The 22,625-nt window shown below is 41.4% G+C and overlaps 1 protein-coding gene across 1 annotated transcript; it reads right to left on the bottom strand.

The window, feature by feature from the left end:
* Window positions 1-1,089: 1,089 nt before the first annotated feature.
* On the bottom strand, window positions 1,090-21,965 carry LOC116700989 (protocadherin alpha-C2). Its single transcript, XM_032534506.1, has 4 exons — window positions 19,150-21,965; window positions 16,570-16,628; window positions 11,833-11,918; window positions 1,090-5,229 (listed from the first exon to the last, which is right to left on the bottom strand). The coding sequence occupies exons 1-4, from the start codon at window positions 21,691-21,693 to the stop codon at window positions 4,916-4,918; spliced, it is 3,003 nt and encodes a 1,000-aa protein (XP_032390397.1). The 5' UTR covers window positions 21,694-21,965; the 3' UTR covers window positions 1,090-4,915.
* Between the last annotated feature and the right edge of the window lie 660 nt (window positions 21,966-22,625).

Below are 22,625 nucleotides of genomic sequence, written 5' to 3'. Positions count from 1 at the left end.
AGCCTTCCTGCAAACCGGCTTCTTTCTCTCCACCTGAAACTGATGTTGGACCACATCCACACTACCACCTACCGCCCAGCAATGGTTATTTAAAGCAATTATCAATGCATTATTTCCAGCTTTGTGTAAAGGTAAATAATCACAATTGGTGTACCAGTGTCATTGGGATTAACTTGGTGTACATTATTTTTTAAAGCCAGACAGCATAGAATGTGAAATTATGAGTTTTGTATTACCCAAAATTTAAACAATAAACACATACATCTGCTAATCATTCTGTGCTTCATTTATTACACATTACACTTTCTTCCAACTCAAAGAAAAGAACAATGTGGGTCAGTTGCCCGTCTCAGCTTTCATCAGTAGGTGTCAGTATTGTTGGAGAGATGGACTCCTGGAGGAGGAAGGGAGGTGTGAATTAATGATTTCTCCAGTCTGCAGACAGATGGAGCTCGTGGCTTGGACATCAACAGACCCCTTCTTCCTAGACAACATTCAAAATTTCAACTCTTTGTTAGAATGGAGGAAACAACCCATTTTTTATGTTAAACAGTATTCTTGAATCCCTGCCAACTTTACATGTGCTGATATGTTGCTGACCTCTACACCTTAAGCTCAACGGAGAATTCCAAGCACAAAAGGATTTTCCAACTTCTGTGTTGTTGTTAGATCATAGGTATGAGTAGCATTGTCAGTGGGATTGAGTTGTTTTTCAAATGGTTCAACAATCCAAGGATACAATGTTTCAGTTTATGCCCAGATATTTCCAGGAACTCATTCATAAGTCTGATGTGAAAGATTCAATAAGTGTAACAGTTCCTCTTGGATCTGGGGGTATTTAAATATACTTTCACAATATCCTTATATATTTCTTGGAATGGTACAATAATTAAAATGTGGTGATGATGAATGCTACATTCTGTCATACACCTAATTGCCTTTGATAAATTGCATTTTGTTTTAAATATATAAATGAACCAATAAAAACTGAAAACTAAACATCCCCAGGATTTAAAAGGAAGCACAGGAGGCAATATGAATCCTTAAAACCAATGTATGTTGGAATCAGGTCACAACACAGCTTAGATATTAAGATATTTAAGAAAACTTTATTTGTGACTTATTAACAAAAACACATTACCAGATTGATGAAATCATAAGAATCACTATTATCACCTTTACAATGATAAGCAGGTGTACAAAAAAGTTATCAACAGATCTGCACTGTCACAGTCGACTAAAGTGTGCCACTCACTGCCACACCCAGCGACTGAGGAACATTCACTATACACAAGCAGAGAATACATCAACTTTATTTTTTTTTATACCATTTTCTGTTTTTTAAATTTTTTTCTTCTCTTTTTTCAAAGGATATATATGGAGGGTGAGTAAATGATTCGATTTCACAATAGTGTTCTTGATCATCATTTCAAAGCTTAACACAACTTTAAGGATTTATTTTCTTATCTATGAAAATCATAAAGGTAAAAATGCAAAAGAAAAGCATTTCATAGCATAACACAATGGCATTATGTACTGTATATCTAGAAGATTAAATTCATTTTCAACAGGATAAAAAAATGTGACTCTTTTAGGTTTCCCCCACAAATTACTGTTCGCAATAGCGTATATGTATGGATGTGCGTTTGAATGTAGTAAGTGTGGGACTTTCAATGTGTGTGTATTGTCTTTGAGAATGTGTATCAGAGGTATATGTATTCCAATACGCATTTCCCAGTGGAAAAACATATCAATGTATATATAGTATCTATATAGTATCTGTTTCCTTTGCTTATAACATGCAAACAGCCACTTGGTGATCTGACAGCACAGAAGTACACCTGAAGGAAGGGGCTGGGGGGGGAAAGACAAGTGTGCATGGGAGGGACTGATTCTGATAGATGCACCTATACACCCCTACTGAGACTGGTAAGACAATGTAAGAAAAGGAACGCTCAGGTGAGATTTATGACACGTTTCATCATGTTAATGCTGTTCCGATATCTACTGAACACTAACACACTGTTCACACTTGGTTCACTGCAACTTGTAAGTTTATCTTGTACAGCACGTCCCATTATTTGTTTTTGTTTGCTTAGGTGCATCAATTGAGACAAAAATGCATAATATGAAGGTTTTGACTTGATAATCTTCGCTTGCTTGCTGGTATCATCACCTCCTACTGGTGCACCATAAACAATGTCAACACTGTGCTTTACCCTCCATTAATCCTTAATTTATTCCCCCCCCTCTTCCGAGTCAACCCCAAAGCGACCTCTTTCCGCTGCTGCCGAACTACGTTGCACTTATTTTGAATGCGGTTTCACTCAACTCAAATTGATCAGTTGTCACTAATGGATGACACAGGAATAACTGCAATACTTCTGCTCATGCAACAAAAAAAGCAATGGCCTGCCCAATTAAATGTGCTGTAGATTCCTTTTTCTACATACAATACACTACAACGATTCCTTTTTTGCCTCTCCATCTTGTCTCACTATATCCAGCAAAATCTCAGATTTTGCTAATTTGTCAAAGGTGACAGCGTTGTCAACAGTGAGCAATCAGAAGAGACACTCAGGCTGAAGCTCCTAAGCTCAGTTGAACCTAACAAAAGTCATTGAAGCAGAGTGACTTGAAAGATGTCGTCCCACTATATTGATTTGAAGAAACAGGAGTAGAGGGAGGAAACAGGCAGCGGGCAAGCAAATCCTACAAGCACTGAAGCAGTCGAGACAGTGGTGCAGGGCTTGAAGAACAACTACTTAACATTCAAAGACAGAAGTAGAGGGATCAGGCTTAAACAGAAATGAAGCAACAAGCAACGTTCCTGCGCCCCGGCCATATAATATACTCCCAAAATAAGGATGGAGGAGGCTTTGGCCTTCTGTTTCCAGGAAGGGGTGTGTTTTCTTTTATTAAATTTTGTGTGTGTTCGTGTGTGTGTAAGAGAGGAATTCTGTATATGTGAGTAAGCGGCAGAGAGAGTCAGTATTTGTGTATAATAAATATGTGTGTGTGTTGGACTGGGTGTCCTGATACACGGTGGGATTAAGACCCCGTTGACCTGTGTGCCGTATTCTAAGAGAAGAGGCTAGGTCAGGGGTGTGTTGCATCAGCTGCGCGTAGGTTCCCTAGCTATATCCAAAGTAGCCACTAATTCACGCATTGCTAAAACACAAGCGGTAGCACCACACAAATCTGTTACAACGTAACCTCAAGTAACAACTAAATATTTAAGCAAGCAATAAAGCAGGTGCAAATGATACGAAAATCACACAATTGCACTCAACTAACAGTAAAGCAGGATTTTTTTTCTTTTTTTCCTTTTTTTTTTGCACACTTTTTTTTTTCCTTCTTTAGCAATTCCATGCTAAAGCAGCGAATTTGGATGTTTATGCCCATTTTCTCCAATTTACATATTGCTGATGACTATTTTGTGTCCTTTTTTTTACGGCAGAATCTGTTTTTTATTTAACTTTATCTAATCAACTGAGACTTGGTTGACGTAAGGAATCCATGGTCAATTTTGCCAATGTTACGTAACTGCGATAATGCAGTGCAGTTTTCAAAGGAATCTGCACTTGAGCTACATTACCAACTGATCTGGTACAACAAAATCAGATGCTGCGTTCACTTTGATGGATTTCTTAATGTGAAAAGGTTTGAGTCTCAGCTTATTCATTTTTGTGGTTATAAATGAATACCTATGGCCACTTGAAAGTAGATATATACCATTAAATATTCCCTAAACACAATTATCTGCTTTGAAAAAACAGCAGTGACGTCAAGGATATAAGATTTAAAGAGAATGGACTGAAACATGCAAAACTAGTATTGTCCTTTAAGAGTCAAATATGAATTCTTTTTACCAATCCTAATTTGTATGCCAATCTGGTCAACTCCAAATCCATGTGGTTTGTACCCATCAGCAAGGTAATAATACTACTGATCGGCTACTCATCTGAAATCTTAATGTTAATGTAGTTACAGTCGTATATTTCCCCCGGTGTACCACGTCCATATGGCACAATCACATTTATTAACTTGCTAATTGCAAATTAACTAGCAGTTATGAAGCCACTACTTTATACCCTAACCTGGGAACAAACTTGCGCATAGTTGGTGCAACCCAGTCCAGGTCCTCAGCCTCAGCAATGTGCTATGCTACACTGAAACGGAGCTCTTTATTTATTTATTTCTTATTTATTTCGAGTGTGGTCCTGCTTGTCTCAGCCACCTAATTCACTTAAAGGTGCTAATCTCATGGTACATATACTGTATGTTGTTACTTTTTCAGTTTTTTGTTTTTTACAAAATACCACATTTTTCTTGAATTTCTACAAGGCCTCCGTAATACTGAAGACAAGCCTCTGATTTATTTCCTTTTTTTTTTAGTTTGGCTTTCACTTCACCTCCAACTAGGTGAGCAAAGCAGGAAGCGAGCTGCATAAAGGCAGGGATGCCAACACAAGCAGCCTCAGCTGACAATGGTCAGATACAAATAGTACACCTTTTCAGGTGTTTTTGTTTTTATTATACAAACTTGCGGAGGGCAGCAAATCACAGAAAAAGCTAATCTAATCCAATAAAATCCATTCTGTTTGAATTTGGTCCAACCTTTAGATGAAGTCTGTCTACTAAGAACATTTGTTTACATAAACCTTAGCCTTTTATAGGCCAAAGTTATGGGCCAAATTAGCCAAGAAAGAGAAGAAAATTTGTTTAGCAAGTTCACATGTGGTGGAGAGCCAGACCTTGTCTAATGAGGGTTTGGCCACTGTACAATGTCTATGCAAATTCGGTGCGAGGACGTTCCCTTGGTTCTACAATATGCATTTGGCTTTTTTTGTCTGGCTCTGTAATTAGAATGTAACTTTGTTGGTAGCTCTGTTTTCAAGTCAGCCCTTCTCCTCTAATCATCCCCCCCATCATCCTTTCCTTTATCCTTCTTGTCCTTCTTGTCCTTCTTCTTCTTTTTCTTCTTCTTGGCCTCCTCCTTCTTGCCAAAGCTTATGAAGTCACCTTTGTCATCCACAGGGCCGGCGTCATGGCGAATAGAAATGATGGCTGGGGATCCTGGGATGATGAAGGCTTCAGGAGGAATCTCTCCGGGCTTCAGGGGCTGAGGAGGGCAGTAGGCCTGTCCGGAGGCGCCATATCTGAAGTGCCAGCTGTTGCTGTCGACTCCAGCGCCGACTGGGGGTGAGAGTTCACCACCATCTCCATCTACACAGGTGGGACGAAAAAGAAATCACGTCAAATCTGACTACTCATTACCTTTATTCAATCATCTGCAGATTTTGTTACCTTGTACAGAGCTCGGCTGGCTATTCCACCCTGTTTCCAGTCTTTGTGCTAAGGTAAGCTAACCAGCTGCAGACTCCAGATACATATTTACCAAACAGATATAAAAGTGGTATTGATCTTCTCGTCAGACTTTCAGCAAATCAGTATATTTCTCAAAAGCTTTAAGTGTCAATTCTACAGTAACTCTTTACACATATTATATTTTGATTGCTGGTAAGTTGAAGCATGGCAGTCCATTCTGGACATTAGAGTTAAACCCCCCTTTGCAATTAGCTTATTTGTTGACACTATTTTTTTTTTCAATAAACTGTCCTGCTTGTCATGCATTGGTCCTTACTGAGACTTTGTCATTTTATCTTTGAGATGTTCATAAAATCGAAATCGAGCAAAAGCGTGCAGAGTAATGGAGCGATAGCTTCAGGGAGTGGATATTTTCAGGACAGCAATTCAGCTGAGACAATAGGAGGGAACACTGGACGGGGATAACCTTTTAAACAACATGGATGTTTAACTTGGCAGTGTGATTTGTATTTGTATAAGGATGATGGCAGCAGTTTAGTCCTACTCTCATAGGAGTCCAGCGACAGGGATTCAACCTTTTTGTGCTGAAGCATGTGTGTGACAGACAGAGAAATGAACCCATAGAGCAAGAAAAAAAGATACTGACAAAAATGTCTATATATATATATATATATATATATATATATAGAAAAATGTGTATTTAAAGTCAAAATAAGACATAGCTATTAGGTTCAAAAGGTTAAAGCCACCTGAATTAAAAGGAAAGAGGATGTATGCGGAGAGAGAGAAAGCGAGAGAGAGAGCGAGAGAGAGAGAGAGAGAGAGAGAGAGATGGGGGTGGGCGGGTTTCGCAGACACGGTGCTCCCAGGCCCACACCAGTTCCCTCTGCACTGACCTACTTTCACTCTGAATATTATTTAGATTAAACACAGGCTCTTGCAAAAATATTCTGTTTGATTGTTCTTTGTAGGCTATTTCTCACATTGCAGGAGCGCTGAAATGATTTTAAACCTATATCCCATAGGAGGTACTGTACATCATTTAAAAAAAGCACACTGTCCGTACACACTGTGGACCACTGAGTCCTTACAAATGAGCTCATTGAGCATGAGAATAAATTATATGTGTAGACTATAATAAGACTAGATGTAATGGACACTACCACACTGCTATATAAATAAATAATATTTAGCGCTGTATTATTTGCCCTGTTTAACCACTCCTGCAAAAGAGCATTCACAGCCTTTCAGAGAGTGCCATTATATATTACTGAACCCTGAATCACTGAAAATTGATCATATGTTAACTCGGTCAATCATTGATGTTTAAAATATAGTATATATAGGAGTGGTCAGATATTGTAGCTTTTAGAAACAAAGCAGCCACAGTGTACCACTGTGACATAGAAGTATTCATTTTTAAATTGCATTAAATAATTAGCATGCAAATAGCAGGATAACAAATGAACCATTTCAGACCTTGACTGCTGAAAATCCAGATTTACTTTCGCTTGGTTTTAGTTTTTTTATCATTTCGTCTCATGAGTATTTTGAATTCAAACAAGCCAAATGCTGCTAATTGACCCATGCAATTTAGCTTGTTTAATGATTAGTCTGTGTCAGATGTCATCATGTTAGCTTACTATAAGTGGAGTTAGTGCTGTAATACTGTAATGCTAGTCTGTTTCTGAGGATTAGGACATTTGATGTTGTGGTTTTTCTGTTTATATTTAATCTGGGTATTAAACCCAGGAAGAGGATCTGGTATTTCAGATAAGTCCCATTCAATGGCTGTCAATGGTTAGGTAAGGAAGATTGCTTCTCATGTGGAGGAGGACAACCATGCTTAATAAAAGAAACTGAAAATACAGCCGGTGAGGTGAAGGAGATGTGCAAAACACTGTGAGCAAGAATGTGGATGAGCTTATTTAGCCAGTAATGCAGTGCATAGCATAGCTGTACACAATGCACCTCCATTTCCTGTTGCCTGATGCTGCTATTTAAAGGAAGGTTAGGTAATGCTCTGTCATATAGATTTGGGAATACTTTGTTTAGACAATATTGTATTGATAGATTACTTAAAATGATATAAGTATATCATTGTTTTAACACGTTGTTAATAAGTTTTAACAATAAAATGTCTTTCTTTCTGTGGGACCCTGTGATTTGAAAGCATGGCATTAAACCTAATCTAGGGCAGGCATTGAATATTGGCACCTCTACTGTAGAGATTCAGGCTAACAAGGACAAAAACACATAGATCAGGAAATGCTGCGAGAGCCTCCTACAGCGTTCCAAATAAACATTGATTTTTACATTAATAAAATCAGACGATTGTCTCTGAGCCCAACCAAATGTAAACCCAGGAGTAGACCCTCTGGGGTAGCCATCCCTGTTGGCTAACTCTGCACAGGGATCAAAATCTGGTGCAACTTGCTGCCTTTTTATAAAATATATTTTAACAATTTGCCAGGTTAAAATATACTGGATTTTTCCTTTTAAAATACAAAAGGTGTTTGCATTTGGGAGCATGTGGGAATGTGTTCAGCAAATTCCATGAGGCTACAGTATGTCTGTTAGATCTTAAAATGTTTTGTGTGCAAATCTTACATCATGGAGAAGAAACAATTCCAATCAATAAAGCCTGATGGAGGTGCCAGAGGAAAGGTCAGGGGTTCACTGACACATTAGGCTTCATCCTCTGCAGCAGATTCACAAGAATTTAAAATCTGCCCAGTCATTTTGGAGATATCTTCATTTGATCAAAGTGTGTGGACACATTATCTTAAATGATAGTGGTTATTGTAGATAAAATAAAACATAACTGGACTGGTAATGAAGATGCATACTGCACTGTAATTACGGTTTTCCTGCAGTGCCACAGTATCAGTACAGTGTGGCTCATGTCCACATCATGGGACCAGAGCAGTTCAGGTCCTCGTGCATGATCAAATGAGCAAAAATGTCAAGTGGCCGTGCAGCGTCTAATCAAGTGAATATTGTCCCTGCGTCTCGGGACTTCCTAGGGCTCTCTGCACTGGCTGTGACAAATCCAAAAAACCTTGACAATGTTAATTAGAATCCTGGCCCAGGTATTAATCTGAGATGTGTGTGCGTGTGCATGTGAAAAAGTAATTCATAACAAGCAGGTCACGTCACAGCTTGTACGAGTCGGTACAACTATAAAGAGCTTTCCTTCCCCTGTGCCACTGTTTCTCTAACATGGAGGATTATTTCTAACTCTGCCATGTCTTCATATTAGCCTATATTTCACAGCTAACACACATCTAAAACAGATTATTGTGTAACTGCTGTTAAGCAGGTCAGGACAGTTCCTTGTGAGGAGGTTGCCATTCCACCTGATGTAGATATGTGGGTGTATGAAGCCTCCTTTTTTGTAACCTACACTTAAAATAGGCTGTTATTTCCTGTGTAGTCCAAGCTACGGTTCCATCTAAAATGAATCCCTCCGGTGCTTTGTAGCACATGCACAAATCTGATCTGAAATCTGTCGTGTAGTGCTTGTGTAACTATATGCGGCCCATCATATGTATTCTGCATGAGACACATCTGCCTACAGTAAACCATTATTTCCTACGTTGTTTCATTTTAAATTACTGCATCTTTTTCTTTTCTATACCTGCCCTTGCCGAGTCCCTACCACTGTTTTTTTTTTCTGTCTCTAAATCTTCCATTCAGAGATATGACCGGTTGCCATGGAAACTGCCTTCGCCCACTCCCTGCTGATGGAGGGTGCGGCTGCTGCAGCAATCTCTCAGTTAGACAGTGTTGCCAGGCAACAGGTCACATGGCGTTCCCTAGCAACAACACTACTGCAGGAACCTGCCAATCCTCTTAACCTTTCTCTTTTTCCATCCCCCCCACACCTCGCTCCCCCCTCTCCATCCCCCTGTACGTCTCCTTTGCTCTTCCTCTCCAAAATTGCTTTTAACGTTACTGGATCCCTCTTTTTTCATGGTAGTCTCTTACAACTGATTATAGCTTCTCCCCCCCTCTGGCATAAGACACATGTCTCCTCATCTGCGCCATGGGTCACTTACATAAACACAGTGTCGGGGGTGCCGCATTTAGATGCATCACAGCATATCAGACAACTTCATCATGATAACAATTCACTGCAGACATGGAATGTGTCACAAAAATGACTCCACCTCTTGATGCATAGTAAAAAGGATCAGCCTGCAATCCAGTCCATGTCTATGCCTTAGCACTGAGCCACTCCCAACAAATTATTTCCTAACGCAACAATCCACCCCTTGATAGGTCTGCAGTACGCTGTGCACTCTGCTTAAAGACAATATTTGAATCTTTACATGACCGAAGAGGCTGTTTACCATCTGCTCCAAAATACACATTTCTCTGCAGCAAACTGGCACAGAGTTACTTGGAACTGGTACAGCTTGTATCTCGAACAATTTCCCAGCTCTCTTTTCCACCGAGGGAATAGCTGACAGACAGCAAGACATACTGTCACTGACTCGCCGATTGATTGACTGCGATGCTACTCCTCACCCTCAAGTCTCTACCTATGTTCTAATTCCTGCAGCTAGACAGAAAATCAATGCATGGAAGCTTGGCTGGAGGGAGGACGGAACAGCTCACAATGTTCCAAATGCTGTTTTGAAAGTCAAAGTTTGAAAAGTTTTCAAGTCAACTGACAAAAGCTGTTAGACATCAGCCCTGAGCCAGTGTTTCTGTGAAGCACAGGTCATTTTCGAGGCCTGTTCTAATTACAATTATGTTGTGTTGCTAACATTTTCATGTTGACTCCCACTCAGGACAACTCATTTCTTATTAAAAAACAGTTGCCTTTTTCAGTCTGATCTCCATGCAGCCAGCTGCTTTTATGGGAGGATGCAGTTGCTTATCTGTGGCTCTGCATAAGGGCCCCAGGCTTTTGGCACCTCGGCTAAGCTCTGTATGCGCATAACACTGTCGATATTCAAAGCACAAATCTGTCAAATCCCGTTTTACCATATTGTCTGTACCAAAGTGTAAACAAAAATGAAGTCAATGTATTAAATATAATTTAATCCACTGGACAAATTTGAATGTCTTATTGTAATGGCCATTTAGGTGTGAAGGAGTCTTAACTAAACTAAATAGAGTGATTGTTAAGCCCTATAGAACTCACATCTGTAAATATTGCCCTAGGTATTGTCAATTAAAGGAATAGTTCGACATTTTTGGAAATGCGATTATTCACTTTGCTGCAATGATGTTGAGATGAATGATACCACTTTTATGTCTGCATGATAAATACAGTATAGAGCCGTGAGACAGTTAGCTTAGCATAAACACCAAAAGTAAGGGGAATAAAATAGCCTGGCTCTGTTCAATGGTAAAAACAAACAAACACTGGCCTACTAGCACCTCTAAAGCTGACTAAATAACACTATATTTTGTTTATTAATACGTACGAAAAACTAATATGTGAAACTGTAACCTTTAGACAGCAACTTCCTATTTTTACACTTTGGATTTGGTACAGATTAAACAAATGAGATATACCGTGCTGAGGGTAGCTGTTTTCCCCTACTTCCAGTCTTTATGCTAAGCTAAGCTAACTGTCTCCTGGCTCTAGCTTAATCTTTGGGATACAGGCATGAGAGCTGAATCAATCTTCTCATCTAACCCTCGGCAAGAAAACATACAAGCTTGTTCCCCAAAAAGTCAAAGCATTTAACCATTCAACTTAATTTAATTAACTATTCCTTAGTGAACCAGACAAATCGTTTAGAATAAAGCAAGTTGTAAAACAATACATAAAGCATTGGAAGAGCGTGAGGAGTTTGAGTGATCCACATGGGGATGTTGGTTGCTGGGATGTTCAATGAGAAGTGTGTGCCTGTGTAAAATGAATTAATGCAGAAAATACTCAAGGTCTTTTGATTGAATAAAGATCTTCTTATTGCCCCATCTGGTCCACAACACTTACTTTAATAATAGCTAATATATTAGTTGTTAGTGTGCTCTGGGATGTGGTAGGTTATGCCTAATGATGTAACTATTTGTTTTTTATCCGGTATATACAAAAACCTTTCACAACACACTGTGTTTGTGAACGTCAGTGTTGATTCTTTACCTGCCAGCAGTTAGCTTCATTGGGAGGGAGTAACACGAGTCCCAAGTGCAGCGACAAGAATAAGGACACTTGCTGGCTTCCCTCTCATTTTGTTTTTGGCACACGCAAATAAGGTACCTGGGGTTCAAATCCCAGGTCCCTGCTTCCTTTCAACAAATAGCTTGAAGATGTACAAATCAGATAAAGACATTTCATCACACCTCTTAAACAGTCTCTATTTCTGATACGTAGATTTTAAAGCAAGATTAATGAAATCTTTCTCAGTTTTCTTTTGTTCAAATGTAGATATAAAAAAGGCAAGATCAGTTTTGTATTTCAGTTTTCTGTCACTATTGCCCCAAAGAAGCTGACACTCCTCTGCTGGTTTGTCACTCTGTCCTGACTGCCACACTCACCTGCAGCGCTGGACACAGTGGGCCAGTTCTGGACCAGCATCCCCTGGGCTCCATGCATTACAGAGGACTCCTCCATGTGGACCGAACTGAAAGGCAGAACACTCAATGAGAAACATTTAATCAAATATAGATCCAGTAAAATAAAAGAAATATTCCTATTGACATCATGCAATTCTTAAAATGGTGCTGCTCTAAACCTAAAGTTGTGCTCATTACCAGCTAGGGGGTTGCTTTGGTCTGATGAATCTGGTCTTGTGTGTAATCTGGCCCCTGATTTCATGGCTTAGTTAAAGTTGGGGTAGACACGTTGTTTTGGCGTCATTAGGCAAAAAATCCATAATAATCTTTCAGCATATTGTAATTCATGTGGTCTGAGAGGAACCCTCTGTACCTCCTCCGCTATGTTTTCAGGCTTTAGAGAATCCAGCCCCTGACAGGAGACTTTGGTCAATAATAGGTCATTTCAGTTCCTATTGGCTGTTGTACAAATCTACAAATACTTATTCCAGTAATTCCCCCAAGAGCAAGCATTTAGTGTGACTGTGGCAAGGAAATACTCCCTTTAAGGTAGAAACCTCGAGTGGTGAGGAAAACTTCCTTCTAGGGAGAAACCTCGGACAGACCCAGGCTCTTGGTAGATGGTGTCTGATGGTACCGGTTGGGGGTGTAATGAACAGTGGCAATTATAGTCACAATAAAGATAATGGAACTATGACTATAAAGAGTAGTTGTAGTAGTTCATGGCATAGCAGGGCACTGCAGGGCATAGCAGTACGTAGCAGGGCACAGCAGGGCATACAGGGCGTAGCAGTGCGTATCCTCTGACATATGAGTAATGGCCGTATAGTCATCATCCCAACTGATATAATCAAGTTTATCCCAAAACAAAAACTGGCTGCGATGGTAGTCAACATTGATGTTGCCCTTATTCGCCATTTCACTGCATCCTTCCCACAGGATGTTACTGTCCTAACTGCCATGTTAACAGCTCCCAGCCTCAGTGGAGATGTATTGACATCACCGTAAAGTTAACATACAGCGTGTGCAGTAGGCAATTTGTTAATTTTTAACACGGGAGATTGCCCAATGGGAGCACCCTAGTGTTGAGAAGACTAGTTCTTTTAAGTAACCCACTGGATAAGCTATAGTTTAGAGAACATTATAGATCCAAGATGAATCTGACCGAAGGTCATGCCTGAGAGAAAAAGTCACAATTAAAAATCTTTTTGCTATCTCAGCACCACGGACAATGCCATGGCTTTATCAATAGAGTCAGGTTACTGATATTTCAGAGCCATGGTCAGGGCCATGGATTCTGAGTTGCAGTCAGAAAAAGGATCAATGAGTCAGGCAGACTAGAATATATTAACATATTAGCTAAATAACCCCTCTGTCCCTGCACTTACTGCTACTCTGGGGAGGGGGGTGGACAGGGTGAATGGAAGGTTAACAAGGGCATTTTGGTTGTTCGGCTAACAATAGGTATGTTACATCCCTCATCCCTATTCTAATCACCTACTAAGTAAATGGCACTACTGGGGACTATTGAGAAGAAGGCATTTTTTAAAGTTTTACTACAGTAACTTTAGTGTCTTCATTGTGTTTCAGTAATTTTGTAGCTTCTTAGTAACATATGACTTGCTGTTGTTTAGAGTATTGTGTCAATCTTTAATCTTTATTTTCCAATTGATAAAAACCTTGTTTAGGAACCGGTATCAAAGTCACGGTATTGGTATTGGTACGTATCGGACATTTTGGAACGATTAACCCTGGAGGGAAATTTGGTTTACAGCCAGCAGTAGGCTACATAGATAACACGCACACCATAAAAAACAACAACAAAATAATTAGAAGAGTTACATTTTAAGAAAGTCATTCACATTGCTGATGGCAGCAGGAATAAATGGCCTTTTGAACCTATTTGTTCTGCATTGCAGAAGATCGTATCTGCTGGTAGCAACAAAGATTCGCACCCAGTGGATGGCTCGGAACAGCCAAGACGGAATAGGCTTTCTTTACCGATTGGTCCTTATACAGGTCATGGAGGTTGTTCCAACAATTTTGCTGTACACCTTAATAATGTCCTTGACAAGTACCAATGGGGCTGAAGAACATAAAAATAGAAATGACAACACAGAATCCCTAAAAATGTATCTTTATATTTAGAAACTAACGCTGTAATAAACATAGAAAGGCAAGTGCATACAATGCAGCACATCCAGCATCTATCTCAAACAACAACACACTCAAAGTGTGTGCTATGTTGAATAAGGATTTGTTATAATATAAAATGGCCATGTGCATTCTGAGCAGTGTTTGTTTCAAGATTTGCCATAAGCAAAACCTGGTGTAATGTGTGAGAATATGACACAGATACTGGTGTATTCTTCACTGACTGGCTCCACTACAGTTAGAATGTGGGTCATTAATGTTGGTGCTACACGCTGTGTGTGGTGTGATACATTACAGCATGCGTGTGTTGGGGTTAAGTGTTAATATGGGTCTCTCGGTGTCTTTGCGTGTTACTGGCACTGTCATTCTAGAGGCGGCAGCGGCAAATTGCAATGATTTATGTTAATCCATGTCATGTTGCAGTGACTTGATGACATGATGCACATTATGATACCTTCCACGCCGTAGAAATTAACACTAATATCCAATTAAATCAAACTTAGACAGAGCAGAAGACTGCACAACTGAGCAGTAAGCATTGTTGACATGAAATTATGAAAATACATTGCAAATTATACACATGTGGAAGTAAAATCTATTAGTCCCTGACAGGGCCTGCAGTTAACTTTATTTACGACCAGCCGTTTTGTTTTGCCTCATATAGGTGAAAAACAGGAATCACATGAACGTTCCGAAACAGCCGTCGCATCCTCTCCAACTGCGCTGCTTTCATGGACGTCAGTGCCTTGACCGCAGTGGTCTCCTCCGGAAGCGCAGTCTTTGATAGTTTACAACTTATCGTGTGTAGGTGGCTTTTTGATGACTCGTGGTCCTTAATTGCTTCTAATTTTAAGTTTTTAGTCCTGATTACAAAAGGATTTGACTTTGCTTTCTCTGATTCATACACACTACAGTCACTTCAGTCCATTTGTTATGTACTGCTGTCATAAATTAGCACCTCAGCTTGGGAAATGCAGTACACTGAATTACAATGTTGGCCTGTTCTAGCACAGTGTAGAGAAACCTGAATACACAGCCATTATGGCACTCGGGGACAGCTTGGATGTATACCTACCCATAGACCTACAGGTATATGATAAGATTTTACCTGAACTATATTATATCCAAACAAGTCTTAGTGATAAAGTTGAAGATTATATATAACATTTATATTAAACACTTAGCTATCTGCAATTTCCCTCAAGAAACAATTGGTTGCCCCCAAAGTGGCGATGATCTGTGTTTGGACTGGGATGCACGGTCCGGTGTGTTGCCCTCGCTACTGGACCCAATTCAGTCCATAGATCCAAGAGCACAGTTTTAGGGAATTTAAATTGTCATATTAAGTCTCTTTCCCTTCCTGATTCTTCCATTGGCGTAGTCCTCCTGTAGAGCCAGCAATGCCATTATGCAACATTCAGCCTGGGGGGGTGTTTACAGTATTTACAACAACTTGTGCTTGTTAACACTGTCAAAACCACAGCATCGAGTAGTGGTACCCCCTACCCAGAGATACAATTTAAAGACAAAAAATCTTTTCTTCATGCAGGTTTTGTCACGAACAGTACGCACTATCCTCACTGTCTCCAAAATGTGCGTAGGCATGGGTCAAAGTTTACATGGAGGACTGCACATTCTCCCGTCCAGTTTAAAAAAAAAAGTATATAAATCCCAACCGTTGCATGGGAAGTGGTGTACGCACATTTTCAGCCCCGTTTTGTGCGGATGCCATGTTTATAAGTGAGACCCCCTGGTCATTACAAAAATTAAGTGACAGATATACAGTAGATTAAAAAAAATATATTCTATTACAATTTTGGTCGAATCTTCTTTCTTTCAGTTTTCTCTATATGAATATGATGTTTAGATCAGTCTTTAATTGGGATTTCGTCAAGCATTGAGGCGTGCTGCATGCAGCCATTATTAGAAAAACTGAGTACACGCCACTGAGCTATTTAAATTAGACTCCAAAATGTCCTCTGCTGTCTGTGTTCACAACTTCTCCCTTCATCTCTGGACAGAAATATAAAAAAAAAACCTGCACTAAAAGGCACACACGTGCAGGGCAGCTGTACATTCTGACACTGATGCATGTGTGCATCTGATAATGTGAGAAAGGTCATAGTCTGCTCATTTGTCCTTCATTCCTGCTTAAAGACTGGGGGAAGCGACACTCAGAATGTAGATGACCTATATAGTATTACACTGCAGAGGAGTGCTATGCATCCACTGATGGGAACTGTGGATGGTTTTTCCCAAAGGAAGAGGACAGGGTTGAGGTTCAAACTGATGATAAGGGGCCACTACTGGTCATTTCATGGCAGATAACTGATCTGCAGTACTGTATCGCAGTGTCTTGTGATGAAAATCTGCAGAAATCTGACGTGTCAATAAATATTGTATATAGAGATACCATACATTCCAGCTGTGGCAAAGAGCACTATGAAGGGAAACGCTGTTGTGGTACCAGACTGTGTGTGTAGACCAGAGTGAGTAGCATGAATAGGTGTAAGTTTCTGTAGATGATTAAAAGTTGCAGAAGAGTTAAAGATGAAAAGTGCTTACCTCTGCATCCCTGCCCTCAAAGATGCAGAATATCGCCAGTCAGCATTCGGGGCTTTTGGCTGAGCGAGCAAGAGGTAAAGAGAGAGAGAAAGTGAGAGAGAAGAGGTCAAAAAAGAGAAGAGAGAGAAAGAGGGACGTAGGAAGGAAGCGAGAGTTTAGTTTAATATCATACAGTGCAGAGCTAGGATGGGCCATGGTCTCATCAATTAATCATGATACACATCCCAGCTCTGGATGTGATAGACACACAGCAGTTGTGTCCCCCATTGCAAACATACACACACACACACACACACACACACACACACACACACACACACACACACACACACACACCACACCACAAACACACAACACACACTCCATCTCCTCTCTCCTCTCTCTCTCTCTCTCTCTCTCTCTCTCTCTTCTCTCACATACATACATATTGATATCCCCTAACACACACACACACACACACACACACACACAAACACACACAGGAGTGTGTGTCTGCACCTAATGAACCTGGGCTGAGTTCTTGGAACTCCCAGCAGTCCTCTGGTAAATTACTGCAGTTAAAAACCAATAAGCAAGAGCCATCATCGCCAGGGCAACCACATCCTATACATCTGGCCTGTGTTAGCCCAGTGTGAAAGGCAATCCCATACAAATGGGATCGCAAGGACAAATCATCAATAATGTGTTTTACACTACGGTCTGTCTTGTAATAAGTCATTCTTCATTTCTTCATTTTCTTCCATCTTTTTTGCTTTGGAGATTTACTTGATTCAGATGAATGTAAATCTCCATAAAGTTACTATTATTAAACCAGAGCAACCATAGACATATTTTATTTGTAGTACATGTTTGCGCTGAAAAAATTGATAAACAATATGAAGTTTAGATGTTTCTTAGAACACAGAAAATTAGGAAATATTGGTGACATTAGAATACACTGCCTGGACAAAGACTTCCTAAGCTAACTAGTCAAATGTATTTAAAATCTTCTGTTATTAGTTTATAAGTTATTTTTTTGACTTTTGGAGTCACCATGTTAAGACTGCCAGGACTCCCATTCGTTTTCCTTTGGTGATAATCAAATGTTGCTGATGAATGTGCCTTTATATTCAAAGAACCGTATGAATGTCATAAGGGGAAAAGTCATCTTCCATGGCCGTGAATTATGTCTGATTATGCCTGCTCGTTACTTTACTCATGAGTAGGCACCGTGCACATGCACTGCATGAAATGAGTGTGTAACATCATAATAACATCTGTATTAAGACTAATGCTGAAATCTGTCAACACTATGTGGGTTGTAACCTTGGAAAAATGTGTTTAAGACACAAATGTGCTCAGGCAGTAGCAAGTGTCCCAGATAAAGATGGCACATTATGTTCCTCAGTTGAATTCAGAGGGGAGTATTTTCTACTGGTAGACCCAGCCTCTTCGAGTAAAACTAATTTGCAGGGCTGGGGAACAGAGGTTAATTTAATTTACACTGATACACTTATCTTGGTAAGAGACTTTCTTGTGACTAATGTACCAGTGGCTGGCACCTGATCATTAACATAATGCATTCAGAGAGATAACCTATAGGAGCATTTCCCTCAGCAATCTGACATTTGTAATTAGATATTCCAATATTTGAAGCATCAATCTTGCTAACACATCTCTCAACATTAGAGTAGAATATATTTACACATTACTCATGAACATTTCAACATTTAAGGGCCACACAAATGGTGCATATATGGCTGGGAAAGCAGGGAATTTTTGAATTGTTCACCTCTATATTACTAGGATTTTAGGTTTTGCTATATTTCATGTAAATCAGGATTGTTGATTCAGTTGTAGGAAAAGGAATTCACCGTTTCACTAATAGTTTTGGCTCAGAGAATTGTATCCTTGAAGTGTAATACAACCTTTAAGACCATGAAACTCAAATTGCAGGAGGTAAATGCATAACTTTTACATAGAAAGAGGCAACAACTAGTCCTACCAGCCCTTTTTTTTTCAAGTCAACTAACTTCTGTGTAACAGTTTTACTCACACACACATAGCCACCCACACACACACACACACACATACACAAGTCAAAACCCACTTGCACAGAGAATGAACCAGTAGTGAAGACTACATGACCTGTTCTTAGTGTAGACGTGATGACAATGTCAAAATGAAACACAAATCTCTGAATCATCAGAAATAACACAGGACCCGGGAAAAGCATCAGGCCTGACACTAATGCAGTGTGAGTGCTGAGCTGGGCTGGGCTGAGCTAAGCGACAGCACGGTACAAGTGGGAACTGAACAAAGAGAGTGATGCTGGCAAGGATTCAATTCATTACAGGAATGGATCAGACCTGACATATAGGAGTACCATCCCCCTGTTACAATACTATACTGACAAAAATGGATTGGGATAATGAATGCTGTGGCAATAACCTTAGAAAAAAAGTAATGTTGAGTATGAACTTAAAAAGGTCTTACATTATTTGGAGCTAAATAAAATTTCATTAGAGCCACTAATATTTCAACATTTAAGACCTTCTACTCATGCGGACAAAGGTTAAACATAAAAAATGAATGACGCACCTCTGGGCAGAGTTGCATCGAGGCATCTGGCATACTCAGTCTGCGTACAAATCCACTTCCACTCGTGAAGAAGCGGTCGGCACCGCTGCCCCAGGTGCCACTGATTGGACGTCCCGTGTTGTAGAACATGAAAGTGTCACTGCCAGACGTGGCTGTCAGGCAGGTCTTGTAGCAGTAAGTCTTTGTGAGGGAGCCATTCCCACGCACTTCGATGTAGTGAGGCTCCACTTTAAGGTCTCTCCGCAGCACCACGTTGTTATTAGGCTGTGCCCCGGGTCCTCCACCACCGCCTCCCCCACCTGCACTTACACTGCTGCTCCCACCATCTGGAGGGGGCTTCTGTGACACACAGCAAGGGGAGCAGGACCCAGGCTGGGTGCAGTAGGCATGGCAGCGGACGATGGCCAGCACCACCACAGTGACTAGGAAAACGAAGGTGGTGGCACTCAAAGCAACGATCAAGTAGAGGGTCACGTTGGAGAAAAGCAGTGTGCTATGAGGTCGGATGATCCTCTTGGGGTCAGGAGCCACTTTGGGTGGCACCTCCATGACAGCCACGTTGATGGTGGCGGTGGAGGAAAGCGCCGGCTGCCCGTGGTCCTTCACGACAACGGTTAGAGCAAAAGAGGTGGAGTTGTCCTCCAGGATCCTCCGAGTGGTCCTGATCTCACCGGTGTGTTCGTGCACCTTGAACAAGTCCAGGTCAGTGGCCGTCTCCAGCACGTACACCAGCCAGGCGTTTGGACCAGCGTCTGCATCGTATGCCACCACTTTGGTCACCATGGCACCAGGCTCTGCGTTCTTTTGGACCGTTTCCAAGGAGCGCGTGCCATTGCCGGGAGGTTTGACTATCAGTGGTGCATGGTCATTCTGATCCATTATGTAGATGTAGACAGTGGCAACACGACTGAGTGGAGGAATGCCCCCGTCTTGGGCTTTGACCTGGAAGTGAAACTCTCTCAGTGACTCATAGTCAAAGGCTCGCAGGGCATAAGCCTCTCCTGTATCGGCCTTCACAGATACATACGAGGTGACAGGGATGCCATGGTTGTTGTCATTGAGCACTGTGTAGGTGATGCGTGCGTTCTCTTTGATGTCTGCGTCTTGAGCTTTCACAGTACACAAAGAGGCCCCGGGGGCATTGTTCTCAGCCACATAGACCGTATATGAAGTCTGTTCAAATCGCGGTGGGTTGTCATTAACATCAGCCACATCCACCTGTATGGTCTTCTGGGAGGAAAGGGGAGGGTGTCCTCCATCTGTGGCACTCAGAGTGACATTGTAGGCATCGGTGGTCTCACGGTCCAAGAAGGCTGAGGTAACCAGAGTGTAGTAATTTCTGAATGATTTGATCTTGAACGGAAGGCCTGCTGGGATCTCTAAGCTCACCTGCTTGTTAGCACCGGAGTCTTGATCAGTAACACTAATGAGGGCCACGACTGTGTCTGCACGGGCATCCTCCCTCACAGGGCTAGACAGAGATGACAACACTATCTGAGGGACGTTGTCATTGACATCCACCACCTCTACCACTACCTTGCAGTGTGCTGCGACGGCCCCGGGGCCTTTGTCCATCGCCTGGATGTACATCTCATAGGAGTTGGTCTCTTCATAGTCAACATTGCTCCTCACTCTTATTTCTCCCGTGTTAGTGTTCATGCTGAACATCTGCCTCACTCTCTCAGGCGTGTAGGTGCTGAAAGAGTAATAAACCTCTCCATTTGTGCCCTCATCCAGATCAGTTGCATTCAGTTTAATTACCAGGGTGTCTTTGGGCGAATTCTCTAACAGTTTCACCTTGTACACTGAGCTGTCGAACGTGGGGACATTGTCATTTGAGTCCAGGACCCGGACATTTATTTTGGCCGTGCCTGTTTTCTCTGGCATCCCGCCATCCACAGCACTTAGAATCAATTGGTGGTAAGGCGTCTGTTCGCGATCAACTGGCTTTTTGAGCACAAGCTCAATGTGCTTTGTATTTAGCGAGGGCTTGTTAGATACCAGCGCGAAATGGTCGTTTGTGCTAAGCTGATACATACGAACGGAATTGGACCCAATGTCTGGGTCTTGAGCGTTTTCAATTGGGAAACGAGACCCTGGTAAAGCAGATTCTGTGATTTCCAGTTGATACTCTTCTGCGAGGAACTGCGGCGCATTATCGTTGGCATCCACAATCTCCACCTCGACATGGTGCACCTCGGTGGGGTTTTCGACCAGCACCTCCAGATTAATGAGACAGGTGTTGGATAAATCACACAGTGCCTCCCTGTCGATCCTTTCATTGACAAGTAATTTGCCATTTTTGGGGTTGACAATCACATAGCGTTTGCCACTGTTGGAGGTTACCTTGATTTTTCGGGTGGCAAGCTTTCGAATATCCAGCCCCAAGTCATGCGCCAGATCACCGACCAGTGCCCCATTTTCTAATTCTTCCGTAATAGAATATCGCAATTGTCCAAACGAAAGGCCACAAAATAAGGAAAATATCACAAAATAAAAAGGCACATTATTCCCTATCCAGTTGCATATCCCCGCCACAGCCATTGCAAGCTTATGTGATCCGCAGACGGATTAAACGCAGCCTTCCGCCTTTTTAGCTTGCAGTATCTTGCATCCCAGCACCTCATTAAGGTGAGCTAATTGGTCTCCCGGTGAACGAAACACACGCGGCTCATCCATTGTGCTACCCGGCTGAGGTGAATCCTCTCCAGCGCACCCATATTTCCTTTGTCCGTGATGCGCTTTTTTGTCTCCAATGCGCGCTGCTGACGGGTGTGTTTCCCTGCCGCTGGAGCTGTGAGATCCATCAAGACTGTCGAAATTCGCCCCAATCTAACCGGAAAAGATCTCTGTTTCCATCAAAGTAAAATTGTTAAAAGTGTCACTTTTTTTCTCAGTTAGCTCTACTAGAGGGGGAAATAAGGAGAAACGCGTCTAAGAAACCCAAAACTGGAGAGGCCCTTCTAGTGTTTGTAGTTAAGTGTTGAAATAAAGGGCTGGGATTTCATAGTTTTTCAAGTGTTGCATTAAATCATAACTAATGATTTTTTGCCGTTATGCATTGCGACCAAATACATACTTTTGCTATACCGCATTTAGTTTATAACGCCATGAACAATACTTGCCTGTATGTGTTTTATTGAAATTTCAGCAGCACAGTCTGCATGTTCAGTCATGGGGGGGTCTTATTTTGAAAACGGTAACCGGAAGTTGAGTAACTGAATGTAGCGGACTTGACCGTGGAAGGACAGCATCCCACCCTAGCGCGCTCTCAGACTGAAGCTCTCTCCTCTTAACAGTGGCGCAACTCCCCTCCTCCCTCCCCACCCATTTCTCTCTTCTCATCCCTCCATTGCGATGTCGGTGTAGGGTCTGGGAGCGAATAGACGACCAACACATTAAAGCACCCCCCCCAAGGATAAAGAATGGCGGCCACACAAAACAGCCATATCAATACTTTATTTATTCCGCGACAC

This window comes from Etheostoma spectabile, chromosome 13 (assembly GCF_008692095.1).
Source record: "Etheostoma spectabile isolate EspeVRDwgs_2016 chromosome 13, UIUC_Espe_1.0, whole genome shotgun sequence".
In the NCBI taxonomy this organism is placed as follows: Eukaryota; Metazoa; Chordata; class Actinopteri; order Perciformes; family Percidae; genus Etheostoma; species Etheostoma spectabile.
Note: the sequence above shows the minus strand (reverse complement) of the source record. Positions and strands in the feature narration are given on the sequence as shown.

Coding starts and splice junctions, on each gene's coding strand:
- LOC116700989 (XM_032534506.1), bottom strand. CDS start 21,693: ATGGCTGTGGCGGGGATATGCAACTGGATAGGGAATAATGTGCCTTTT. Junction 16,629..19,149: donor CGATGCAACTCTGCCCAGAG/GTGCGTCATTCA, acceptor TTGCTCGCTCAG/CCAAAAGCCCCGAATGCTGA. Junction 11,919..16,569: donor TTGAGGGCAGGGATGCAGAG/GTAAGCACTTTT, acceptor TCTGCCTTTCAG/TTCGGTCCACATGGAGGAGT.